The sequence below is a fragment of the Ursus maritimus genome, unplaced genomic scaffold, assembly GCF_017311325.1.
Source record: "Ursus maritimus isolate PB19 unplaced genomic scaffold, ASM1731132v1 scaffold_15, whole genome shotgun sequence".
NCBI classification, from domain to species: domain Eukaryota; kingdom Metazoa; phylum Chordata; class Mammalia; order Carnivora; family Ursidae; genus Ursus; species Ursus maritimus.
Window position 1 is genome coordinate 38,890,302 of NW_024423897.1, and position 13,295 is coordinate 38,903,596.

A 13,295-nucleotide genomic window follows, 5' to 3' on the forward strand; every position below is an offset into this window, starting at 1 on the left:
CGTGCGGGGCTGCAGAGCTGCTCACACGGACCCCGGTGTGTCAGGAGCTTTCACGCAGTCCTGGAAGCGGAGGAGCTTCCTCTCAAGCTCCTGCACCCCTCCTGGGTGGTGCTGACATGGTGGCGTTTTGAGGGTCCATCCTGTACCCACAGACCCACGGGCAGGGTGGACGTGAACCAGGATGGGGCAGGGACAGGGGACAACTTAGCTATCCAGGCACCAGATTAGGTCTTCCCACATCTGGTCATAGCACATAATTTGATCATGGAGGGGATGCTCTACTGTACAACTGTGTAAGTCTACCATTCAGCCAAGCCAGTGTCAACGAGAGCAGAGAGACGCAGCGCCAAGAGGCAGGATGAGGGACACCGAAGCCACTGGTGTAGGCCCCCCCGCCATATGCAGTTAGTTCGTTGGATTTCAGGTTCAGTTAAGGAACTGTCATAAAATACAACCTATGTTAAAAAACAGAAAGTACTTTGTCAACTCGTATCAAGACTAGAACATTCCTAGTAGTGTCCCAGGGGTAAGTAACAAAGGACTGTCCTATGTTTCAAGCATTAAACAAAAGATATTTTGAAATAAAATATTTTAAAATAACTGAGTTGGGCTAATTCTGAATTTTGACTTTCTTCGCTCACACACTATATATGACTGAACAACATTTTAAAGATCCGCATTGCTAGGTTCCCCGCGAAGTCATTTATAATCTATCAGTTCAAGGTCTTCTCAGCCCAGCAAGAGAAAAAGAATCTAATCATAACCCTTCAGGGTTGCTTTGACGAGAGAAAGTGAAAACACTGAAAAGAGAACCAGCTCCGTAGTGTGCTGGGGAAGGAACCCAGTATTTAAAAGAAAAAGAGTTCAGTGCTCTTAGTGTGTCCTAAAGAGTAACCCCAAGCATTTTACACCTCCCTGAAGAAGTTCGTTCAACCCAAATTCCCATATGTTGACACTAGAATATTGGGCAGACTTTGGGGGGATTTTGACTTTACGGATAAGTCTAACCGTTTACACGCTCAGACACTGTTCAGTGGAGAGAGGGAGGACCGGGCTTTCTCAGTGAAAATGGGAGCATGTGGTCTGGCAAATGACCTTTGTGTAGCTTCTGGGAAGTAATGTTTGTTTGATACTAAAATAGTACTTCTCAGCTACTTAAGTGCCTTTATGGGAGCAAAGACAGTATTTGAAAATGGGATTCTCCTGCATTCCAGGACATAGCACCGCAATTTTAATTTACTCAAATATATTTTCTAGTTGTGTTTGAGGATACAGGTGTGCTAGAAGCTGACTGTCAGGCCACATCTTGCCTCTAAGTAGCTTAGCACAGCATCAGGGAAGCTACACCCACCACCGAGAGCTCCCCAAGGTTTGGGTGGGTTGAGGTCAGAGGAGCGGGGCTTGTTTTCCACCTCTAACAGCGCCCCCAACAGGAAGCCACAGGGAATTGTGTGCAGTTCCATTTTCAGCCCCCCCACAAACCACACTCACTAAAAAAGCAAGCAGGAAACTCCTGAAGATGGTAAAGTGAGGACATCTTTGCTCACAGTGCTTTGTGAAAGCCACTGGAGACTGCAGGATTATAAGGGGAAAAGACGCATTCTGACCCAAGCAGGAATGCCCTTCCACACCAAACCACAGTACTTGTCTGGTGGTGAATGTGGAACCAGAGTGAGGGGGGTCGGAGGCCCCAGAGGATGCCTCCCCACCCCTTCTGGTGGCGCTTGACATCCTGTCCACACAAAAAGTTGCCCCTTTTGTTTGTGGTCCCTGAAAATGTGCATCCCGTTTGTGAGCTGGTTGAGACTTTCTGGTTTTCTGCCCTGTTTTCTCTAATACTGTAAGATGTCTAGAGGAAATGGGACCGGGCAAAGTGTGATCCCACCGTGCCACCTTGACTGGAAATGCCAGAACAAGACTCGCATGCAGGAGACGATTACTTATTGACACAGTTGAAGGAAGAAGGGAGAGGACAGACTAGTCCCTTTCGCTGAAAGTGAAGAATGCTGGATATCTCCAGGTTCACTGCACAGACCCAAACCAGTGGGCTGAGGACCAGAGGGAGTGTGAGCTCAGGGCAACCGGTCTCCTCTCTACCCTGGTTCACTCCTTAGTAGATACCAACACCACAGCCCTTCTGGGTAATATTAGGATTTCTGGAACAGTGTTTTCAGGCCTGTCACTGACCCAAGTATATTACCAGCCGAGAAAAATTGTTCATATTTGCTTTTTTCTCGAAATAGAAATATTTATTAGGGTTCAAATCTCTATGAATTTCTCTCCTGAGAAATTAATGTTCTTCAGAGACACATTCTAGATATGAACCCATACTTGCTTTTGTTGTTGTTTACTGTCACCTCCAACTTATGGGAGGACTTCATCTGTAAGGACCCGTTAGCCACACTGTCTTGAACCCCAGGCTTCAGAAGCTCTTACACTGGGGGCCCGGCTAGGTCTCCACAGATGCGCTAACCCACTTCCCCACCAGGGGGCTCCCCTGAGAAGTCCGTACTGTCCACCTAGGTGCAGAGATGTGCTTGTGGTCATTCCCGCACGTCTCCAACCCAGTTCTGTTCTGAGGGCCCTCTGTGGACAAACTCCAGATGTGGGGGGTGAGGAGGACGGCAGCTAGTCACTACTGGGGAATTACAACAGCAGCTGCGCCTGGAATTCAAGACAAGGCCTAGTCTGCGGAGCAAGCTGCAAGCGAGACAGAAGTGAGACCCAGCGGAAGAGCTCCCTGCACGACCCGGGGCGGGGGGCCGCCGCTCCCTCTCCCTGGCTTGTCGGGTTTCACTCACCTCTGATTGTGCCTTCGCTTCCTGCATGAGAGTGAGGACGGTCGATTTGGACCCCACTGATGATAAAACAGACTGCAATCTTTGCTGGTCCCCCGCTGAGATGAGAAGCTGATCCAAACTGAAGAATATAAATATGTTTGAAGAACATTAAAGAAAAAGGTGATTTTTCCATTTCATAAGGACGTATTTAAAGCCACCTCTTTTCTACCAAATCGCAGGCATTTTCCGATTGCCATGCTCTCTTTTGGTCATAACAACTCTGCATTCAAACTACAGGAAGAAACCGGAGAGCTCTGACAGGAACTTCATTCGCTGCCAACAGCGCTGGGAAGCACGATGGCTTCTGGGATCCCTCCAAGATGTTAGGGAACCAATCCTGGAACTTACAAGAAAATTTCTGACATATTAAAAAAATATTCTTTAAAATATGTTAGCAATTTTCTGAGCTCTGGTCACGTTCAGAGGCCCAGGTTCTCCCGAGGTGCAGCCTGCGCTGTCCGCTCTCACCTCTCACGGGGGGTGCTCTTGCCTAAGGGCCCGGTCCCTTCAGGCCTCCTCTTCAGAGCACCATTCTGGCACACGCTTTCTCCGCAGGCACTGTGGGGTTCTAGTCGTGATATTAAAGAGAAAGGGGGCCGAGTGTAGTGCGGTACCCCGGAAGAGGAAAGGCATGTCAGTGAAATTCGTTCAGTGAAATCTGAAGTCTGAGGTTTAGTTAATTGTGTTCTTCCAGTGTTCATTCCTTTTGCCAACGGAGCCGTGATCACGTAAGAGGTTCCCATCGGGAGGGGCTGGAGGACGGGTTCTGCTCGGGAGCTCTCTGCACCATCTCTGGAGCTCTTCTATAACCCTAAAGCTAGTTCATAATTTAAAAAAATATATTTGAATAAAAGGGGAGAGGCAGATACTTACTTAACCGACCAGCCTTTTCCAGAAGGCAGATCCCGGGTGGTTTCACCCACATGATGGGCTGAACTGGGCACCCCAGGCTCACTGGCTTTAGGGCTGCTTCCTCCTGGACAGGCCCCGTCCCCCCGCTTCATGGGGCATGACAGGGCAGTGGACCCGTTGAGGCCTCCAGCGGGAGAGCCAAGCGACCTCCGGGGGACGATTTCCAGCTCGGTTTTGAAGAGCACGGCGGTGGGCCCCGCCGAGAAGTCCTCAGAGCAGAGCTTGTCAAGGTCGGGCATGCTCAAGGCTCGCAGCTCCTGGAGCCTGGAGCGGGACAGGGGCGAGGGCTGGGCGTGGCGCACCGAGGACTTGTTTCTCTTGACGGGAGAGGCTGGCGTCACACTCGGGGTGGGAACCCCTGAAGGACCAAGTGCTTTCTTTGGGTCCGAGTCAGGGCCCTTGTTACTGGCCTCCGCCGGGTGCTGCCGGGAGAGCGTCAGCGTTGTGCTGGACGGGGACTTGGTCATTTGGGGGATGAGGCTGCCGGCTTCGCTTTGGCTTTCGCTGCAGGAACTCAGGCTGCGTCTCAGCGACCTCGCCGTTGGGTCAACAGGGTGGCTGAGGCTCCCGGAAACAATGCTGCCAGACGACCGTCTCCCAATGGGAGGCTTGGAGCTTACTGACAAAAAAGGGGACGCCCCAGACTTGGCCACCAGCCGGTCAGAATTGGCCAGGTTCTCAAAAGACTTGATCCTCTGCTTCACAGAGAAAAATGAGGTAGATTCGTAGTTCTGCTCAGGGTAGTAATGTCTTCTGGTGACCTTGATTTTGTCTGTGACTAGGCAGCTCCTGTCTTGCACTGAAAGGACATCCCCTTCGTCTGTGGTGGGAAGGTTCCTCGAAGTCTCCAGAAGGGGCTTTACGCTATATATACCCTGTCCGTTAGCCAGGCCAAGGACACCGCCTCTGGATGCCTTGGCCTCGAGGAGGCCCCCACTTGTTGCAGGGGTCTGGCTGTCCCGGTGAGAACGACCTGGGCTGTGCAGGGCATGCCCCTCCCGGCCAAAATGGCTTGAAAACTGGGCGGGCATGGAGTAGGTCCTGGTCGCCGGCCTGGGTGTGAAGCACGGATGGTCATCTGGTGCTGGGCCCGCTGGTGCGCCCTTCTTGGGCAGCCCCAGGGAGCCCGACGCCTGGCCCGCCTTCGCCGGGGAGGAATCGGCTGCTTTAGCCGGCGGCTGTGGGGAGGAGCAGGAAGAGGCCAGCTTTGCCACGCTGAAAGATCGCTGGGGGTCCTGCTCCACCTGGGGGGCCCGAGATGGGAGTGAGGACGGGTGATCTGGGGACGGCTCCAGTGACTGGTGACAAGGTCTGACTCCACTCTTCTCCTGACAGTTGCTGTGGGCCCAGAACGCCCCTAGTCTGTCACTCTCAGCGGGCTTGTCACCGCAGGCATTCTTTGGCATTCTTGCACAAGAAATGTCAACGATTTTCAGCTGGTTGGTTCTTTCTAGGGGATCACCAGCAATTACGTTGCTTCCTTTGTCGCCGGACGCCCCTGCTTGGGCGGCCCCGGGGGCTGGATCCGCCGGGCTGGACCCGCGCCGTGCGCCCTGCCCGGGAGGCGGGACCTGCCAGTTAGCGGCCGTGGACGCGCTGCTCCCCGAGGCCGCAGGGGGCGCCCTGCCCTCGGGCCCACACCCGGGAGACGCGGGGGCGGCTGCGCAAGCTCCGTCGGGCTCTGAGTGGAAAGCCGCGTGGGCTCGACGGCACGCACCTTGCTCGGGGACAGCCTTGGGGGAGGTGTGGGGTGAAACGAAGGCTGTGACGCTCGTCTCGGACGTGGGGGGCTTCGGCGCCCCCGAGGCAGCAGGCGGCCTGCTCTCCAGCACGGACTGGGGGGGCCTGGGAGGGGCTGGGCCGTTCTTGTCCGGCTCCTCGTGCTCCGCTGTGTGGAGCCGGTGGGCCGCTCCCTTGGGAAGCATCCTGTGGGAGGTCTGGGGTGACGTGAGGGGTCTCCTGGGGTCCGGCCCACCAGCCTTGACCACAGGAGCAGCAGGCGCCTCCCAAGTGGCTTTGCTTTTACTTTTGATGCTCAGTCTCTTCAGCTTAGGACCGGATTTGGGTTTCTGACAGTTATTTAAAAGTGTTTCCACGGAACCTTTTTTTGGTGGGTCTTTATTTTCCAGACTCAGTTTCAGCTGAGGGGGGCTCTGAAGCCCAGCAACCCCCTTTTTGTGGCTGGGACTCGACCCCTGACTTTTGGAGTCAGGGCTTTTGGCGGGCCCCGTGGGCTGCTCCTTTTCAGCTTTGCCCTGCGCATGTGTACCATGGCTATTTTTATTTATTTCTTTAAACCAGGCCATGATGGGCCTCCTGGAGGTCAGTTTTGGTTTCTGGAGCACGTCTTCCATGTCTTGACTTTCAGAGATGTGCAGATTCGTCAAAACGGATCCTCCATTCTTAGGGGCATCCACACTGAAGGGGGACCGGTTTTCAGTTGCATTGACATTTGTCTCTTGCTTCTTATTTGGGGTTTTGTCACCCAGCAGGTCATGTTCTAAACCATTTACCATGTTCAGATTGCTGAGAGTGACCGGAAGGTTGTGGAAATGCCTGGCAGCTTTAGGAGGCTGGCCGTTCTCCACAGCTGAGCTAGGGCTAGTGGATACCAGGGTACCTTCTTCACACAAGGGCCTGGGGTAATGTAATATCCTTCTGTCTGCGTGAAGTTCATGCTCCTGAGAGCTTATATCCAAGAGAGAAAATGGCTGGGAAGAGTCTGGAATTGGAGGGCAGGAGGTGCCCGGCACAAAGGATGCTCTCTCACATGGCTTTCCCACCACGTGACTCATGGCACTGTGCTTTAATGGCAGAACTTTGGCCAACACAGGGCAGGGTGCAGCCTGGGCAGGTGCATGAGCAGTAGTTGAGGGTGGATTGGGGGAACCATTTGTAGAACAAATCTCAATTTGCTCCTCCTCAGACTCCGTAGTGTCTTCCTTGTGAGAAGACCCACGGGAATGAGGAGGTGACCAGTTGTCCCCAGTGGAAGCTTGTGGGGCTTCAGTGAGTGATTCAGGGTCAGAAGACGAGTCCTCCGCATCACCATACATGGATGAGAGGGATGGTTCTGTGCTGTCACCCGGGCCTGACAGGGACAAGCTATCTTCGTGAAAACTGCTGAAATTTCTAGAGTAGTTGCTCAAAAAGTTTTTGTTCACAGTAAAATGTTTGTCAGGATTAATGGAATCCAAAACTGAAGGCTGGGAAGCCCACTGTGGGTGAGGGGGCTGTCCAGCAGCTGCCCAGGCCCTCCTCAGGGTGGGGGTCTGGTTCCCCATGACTGGCCCAGCAGGGTGCGAACTTCCGCTTCCGGCTCCTGCTGGAGGTTGGCCCTGAGAATGTCCCTCTTGACTCAACCAGTCCCCTTTCTGAGGAGACTGAAGTCTTGGTTCTGAAGCATCCAGCTCCTTGATGAGTTTGTCGATGTCAGTCACAGGACTGCCCCCACTTTCCCTGGGGCAGCAGTGGCCGGAGACACTGCCGCACACCCTGCCAGCCTTGTCAGCAGCTGACGGCAGGGTGGGGCTGGCCTGCGGGGCCCTCTCAGACACACAGTCTGTTCCCTTGAGCAGAGCAGAGCCCCGGGAGTTTTCAGGGACGAGGACTCCTGTTGTTTGCAGAGCCTTGCTGTGGTTACCGGGAACTCTCTGTCTCTCCTCCTGGGACATGAGGTCTCGAGACAGGACAGTACTAGCTGGAGACGCCCCCTCTGCCTCAGGGCCTCCCCTGTGGGCAGCTGCCTTCTTGGGCGAGTCGGCTTCTGGCGCTGCCGGAGTGTTGCTGAAGTCATGCCGAGCCACTGCCATCTTCCTGGGGGGTGAGCTGCGCTCCGGGGTGAGTCTGACTTGACATCTGTCCTCAGACTCAGGAACCCTGGATGACACTGGCTCTCCAGGTTCCTCAGGCCGCCTGGCTTGCCCTGTGTCCACTGAGGTCTTGCTGGGGTCAGGGTGAGATGCCCCCTTCTGTCCTGGGGTAGGGGTGAGGTCTGGGGGGCCATCCGGTCCTGGGTTGAGAATATAAACGAAAGGTGGGGTGACAGGGGAGAGAGAGGGGAAAATGTGAGAAAACAGAAAAACTGTGAATTAAAAAAAAAAAGGAAAACTTAATCTCAAAAGAAAGGTTTTTTTTTCCCCCCAGAAAGACCTTCCACAACCTAAATGCCTTCTTGTCTTTCTGTTTTTGCCTCTGAAATTACAGAGCACTCCCATCTAACAAACCACCCTGCCCTAGATGCCCTGAAATAACTCAGACCGGCTGGCAGAATAAACCTTTGTTTCTGCCCTTTTCTCTCACCGTTATTTTTAAGGATGGGGACACCAGAAATCCTCTTTATACCAGCCCTCTGGTGGCAAAAGCCTCAGGAGTCAGGCTGTGGTTCTGTTCCATCCCTTAGCTTTGTGCTCATTCTGCGGAGGGCTCGGGTCTCCGGTTTAGCTCTCATCGTGGGTTTGGCCCCACGGTGTGGGTTGTAAGCCGTAAAGTATAAAACAGTCAGGTGCTGACCTTTGGGCACTTAGTGCTCAGTGCAGGAGAGGAGAGAGGAGGCTACTTTGGGGAGACACACAGGAGCTGCAGAAGGATGCAAGCTTGCACTGCGCCTGAACTGTGTTGTGAGCGTGTTCAGAGCACTGGGAGAACTGGAAGGCCACATGACCTGGGAAGCGTGGACAGAAGGGTTGGGGACGGATGGGGCTCTGTGGGGAGAGCTGACCACACAGTGATGAGAGGAAGATGAAGAAGAAAATGGAATGAAAGCAGTGAAGAGCGAGCCTGTGATCGGAGGAGTGCAGGGAAAGGTGTCAATGCCAGGGACAGCGGGAAATTGTCATTCCATGAAGTGGGTTCTGGACGGCCTCTGTCCTGGAGATGCCTCCTTATAAGGCCCTGCACACTCTCAGGTTAATCTGTCTGCCTCTGGCACATGGCATCTGATAATCAGGGGACACTGGCATAAAACAGAACATTATTTGCTCTTTTCTTCGGAACTAGGGGTTACAGTGAAACAGTCACAATGAAAGCACCTGCTTTGAGAAGACTGTCTACCGAAATGTTACACCCCCTCCACATCTCCCACGCAAATCATCTTAATTGCATATGCCTTTCCCCTCCTGAAGTTCTTATGTCAACAATTAAGGACTAATTATTAGGACTTAGCACTGTGCTAAGAGTTTTTCATGCACTTCATTTTCCTCCCAACACCGTGAGGTAGGTCCTGTCACCATCTGCTTTGGAACGGTAGGGAACTGAGGCACAGTGTGGTTTAGCCATGGATCCAGCATCACAGAGTGTATAGCCAGGGGTCACCTGGGAAGTCAGGTCCACAGTCCATGCCATTCTCTAAACCCTGCCTGGATGACCTCTGTGTACAGAGCACCTGGCCACAACAAGGCCGGCCCATCAGGACACTCGTGGAGACTGTATGTAACTTCCCCAGGTGCCTGTGGAAGGCGAGGGACATACAAAGATTTGAATCCATGGGCTCCTGTCCTTCTCTGCTCAACCTTTTGAATTCCCTTCAGAATGACTTTCCTGGGGCGCCTGGGTGGTGCAGTCATTAAGCGTCTGTCTTCGGCTCAGGGCGTGATCCCGGAGCTCTGGGATCGAGCCCCACATCAGGCTCCTCCGCTATGAGCCTGCTTCTTCCTCTCCCACTCCCCCTGCTTGTGTTCCCTCTCTCGCTGGCTGTCTCTCTCTGTCAAATAAATAAATAAAATCTTTGGGGAAAAAAGAAAAAAGAATGATTTTCCCGCTTCTGCTGGTGCCAATTATGGGGAAAAGTTGTGCTGAGACAACAGAGGGGATTTGAAGGCTAGTCTTCAGCTTCAGATTCACTTGCTGAACAAACCCTAATAACTGAAAAGCGTTTTTGAGGGAGATTAAATGACATGGAGGCAGCCCTTGATGTCACCTTTCAAATGATCCTTCCCTTGTAACCCCCCCCCCTCAAGTGTCCCATAATGGGAAGGATGTTGACTCAATTATGGCAAATGACGGGGAGGAGGGCCCAGCAGCCTTTGCAAGCGTTGTTGCAGGTGCAGAAGGACCCAGAAGACATCAGGGCAGTTTCCTAGCTAGAGTGGGTCACAGAGGTGCTGAGACAGACGCATTAGTGCTTAGGACGGCCTGCTGGGGGCCAGTGCCAGTCACGCAGGCCGGGAGCATCTTGTTGACCTCAGCACGCTGCTCAAATATTCTATTCTGCGGATGCAGGAGGTCAAAAATACTTCTCAGTGCATTTGATTTCACGTGGGCCGAGTGCTGAAATTCTGAAGGGCAGGAGCTCCTCTATGTCATCTCACGTCTCATTCATTAAGGTACCCGTCACAAAATAGGTAAAGAGTGTCAACTGGCGGAAAATGGACGTGCTCTGATGGGGAATTAAAACTATGAGTTAAATGAAAGACTATGGACTATGAGAAACAAACTGAGGGCTACAGAGGGGAGGGGGGTGGGGGAATGGGATAGACCGGTGATGGGTAGTAAGGAGGGCACATATTGCATGGTGCACTGGGTGTTATACACAACTAATGAATCATCGAGCCTTACATCGAAAACCGGGGATGTACTGTATGGTGACTAACATAATATAATAAAAAATCATTATTAATTAAAAAAAAAAAATAAAAAAATAAAATAAAACTATGAGTTAAGGCACAACAATCTAGTAAAGTTGTTAAATGCAGGCAGCCTGTAAATATCATTAATCTCTGGAAGAGGTTTTTTCCCCCTCCAAGTTCTCCACATGTAACATTTTTATTAGGGTAACTTCTGCCCTCCTATCTTGAACTTAACAAGCAATAAAATCATCTTACCTGTCCCAGGTTTTTGCCCCTGCTCCGGTGCAGCTTCGAACACGTTCTCTGTGCAGTGGCCGGCGTCTGGGTGGGGCGGGGCACTGGCAGGCCCCCAGTTGGCAGGGACACGCCCATCGCCCACGGTCAGCTTCCCCAGAGATTCCTGGCACAATGACAACCACAAGTCACTGTCGACAGCTTTCAGGTTTTCTGCGCCCTAAGACACCACACACAGAAAAGAGCTGCTTTGGGAAATTTCAGAGAGCCCTTAACTAGGAGCCACAGGATCCAGATTCTGGGTGTAAGGCCATAGAAATTGCACGGTCTTACATGCTTCCTAAGCCTTGGTTTTCTCAACTTTGAAATGAAGGTGATGAGGGAAATGCAAATCAGAATCACGCGCAGATGTCACGTCACACCCGCAAGGGTGGCTATGAGCCAAAATAGGACTAACAGGTGTTGGCAAGGCTGTTGAGAAACTGGAACCGTGTGCAATGCTGGCAGGAATGGGAAACGGTGCAGCCACAACGGAAAACAGTATGGACGTTCTTCAAAAAAATAAAAATAGAAATACCATACGATTCAGATATCACACTTCTGGGTATATACCCAGAATTGAAAGCAGGTTCTCTAAGCAGTGTGTGTACTCCCGTGTTGATAGCGCTGTTCGCAGGAGCTAAAACGTGGAAGCAGTTCAAGTGTCCATTGATAGATGAATGGATAAGCAAAACATGGACTAGACCTACAACGGACTATTACTCAGCCTCAGAAAGGAAGGACATTCTGACACATGCTGCAACAGGGATGAGCCTTAAGGACATTTTGGGAAGTGAAATAAGCCAGTTCATAGAAAGACAAATACTGATTCCATTCAGATGAGGTACTGAGAGTCATCAACATCAGAGAGACAGAAAGTAGACTGGTGGTTTCTGGGGGCTGGTGGGATGGGGAATGGAGAGTTATTGTATAATGGGTACAGAAATTTCTGGAGATGTGGGTGATGGTCGCACGTTATGAACCTATACGACGGGAACTGTATGCTTTTGTTACGTGTATCTTACCACAGTAGAAAAACGGGGGACAAAATGGGGATAAGACTTGTCCTAACTCATAGAGTTTTATTTTATTTTTTTAACTTTTTTTTTTGAGAGAGCGAGCGAGCGCAGTAGGCGAGGGGCTGAGGGAGACAGAGAATCTTAAGCAGGCTCCAAGCTCAGCAGGGAGGCTGATACCGGGTTTGATCCCATGACCCTGAGATCATGACCTGAGCTGAAATCAAGAGTCGGACACTTAACCAACCAAGCCACCCAGGCAGCCCTCATAGAGTATTAAATAAAAGATGATTAAATGAGCCATTATAAAAATGACATGCAGCCCACGAAAGGGTACCTAGAGGTAAGGTATTACTGTCTTCATACTGCACAGTGATATCCAACCAAGCATGTAAGGTCAGCTCCTCAGTTTGGTATTTAGGGCCAGGACTTATCTGGATAAATGAAATTCACATTTAATAGTCCAAAATTTCACTTTAGCCAAGTGTCAATTACTTTACCTTCCTTTCTTCTATCTAAAACCTACTGTAAGGAAAAAAAAAAAAAACTCACTAGGAAGTTAAATCCGATTTAGTTGAAATTCACCGTCCGAGGTAAGGAGTCATAAAGTGGCCTGAAGGCGGCAGTAGAGGAGAGAGCTGAACCATATTTTAAAATGTTTAATTTTATGTTATGTGACTTCATCTCTATTTAAAAAGTATTAAATAAAAACAGCAGAAGACAACTTACTTACCTAAGGTTTTTTCTTTTGAAGATTCCAGTATTTGAGCATAAATACTTAATGGGACTGCATTTTATTTTCTTCCTCATGTGTAAATGAAATGATATTTTTGAACTAAATTTTTAATGAGAAGAGTTAAACTTTTGTGCAAAAGTTTTAAATGCTTCTCAAAATTCTTATTGGGAATACTCATTCACAATGACAAAAGCTCTATATAGATATAAATTATTGTGAATAACCCCCCTGGATTATATAGTTATTCAAAACTGGCTGAGGAGACTTTCTTGAAAGAAGGCGTTAGCCTATTAGCTGAAAATTGCATTTTAAAACACATATGCTAGGGGGGCCTGGACAGCTCAGGGTTAACCTCTGTCTTCTGCTCAGGTCATGGTCTCAGGGTCCTGGGATCGAGCCCCGGAACTGGGCTCCCTGCTCAGCCGAGGGTCTGCTTCTCCCTCTCCCTTTGCCCCTCCCCCCACTTGTGCTCCCCTCCTTCTTGTGCTCCCCCCAATAAAGAAATAAAATCTTAAAAAAAAAATATATATATATATATACATGCTAGTTGGAAGTAATAACATTTTTTAGGAGGATGAAGAAAGATGCATGTGTCTGCTTTTTCTATAAAGTTAACAAAAATCCCTTCTGCCTAATAGTTTTCATGACTTCATATTTTCTGGGTCTGTTTATATGTTTGTATGAACCACTTGAACACGCATCTTTACAGATATGGCCTTACAATCACCTCAGAGAGAAACTACTTATGCTGAGATTGTAAACAACACATGCGTCTCTTACTCTCTCCTTGCTTAGATGGAGGTATACTGAGTAAAAACGAGCAATTTGACAATTCTGGGTCATTCTAGCCTATGTGTAACCAAGTTGTAACATAAATAATATTGACTTGCATCTAAAGTGGTGTATTATAAGTTTCTTTTTCTTTCTTTAAGATTTTATTTTTAATCTCTAC

At 50.3% G+C, this 13,295-nt stretch overlaps 1 protein-coding gene across 1 annotated transcript in view; it reads right to left on the reverse strand.

Moving 5' to 3' along the window:
* The window catches only part of PDZD2 (PDZ domain containing 2), a 216,701-nt gene that overhangs the window by 8,688 nt on the left and 194,718 nt on the right, over positions 1 to 13,295 (reverse strand). The window contains exons 18-20 of the mRNA XM_040630519.1: positions 10,574 to 10,718; positions 3,714 to 7,764; positions 2,802 to 2,919 (exon numbers count right to left, since the gene is read on the reverse strand). Of these exons, the coding sequence (XP_040486453.1) occupies positions 2,802 to 2,919; positions 3,714 to 7,764; positions 10,574 to 10,718 (4,314 nt within the window). The remainder of the gene's footprint in view (positions 1 to 2,801; positions 2,920 to 3,713; positions 7,765 to 10,573; positions 10,719 to 13,295) is intronic.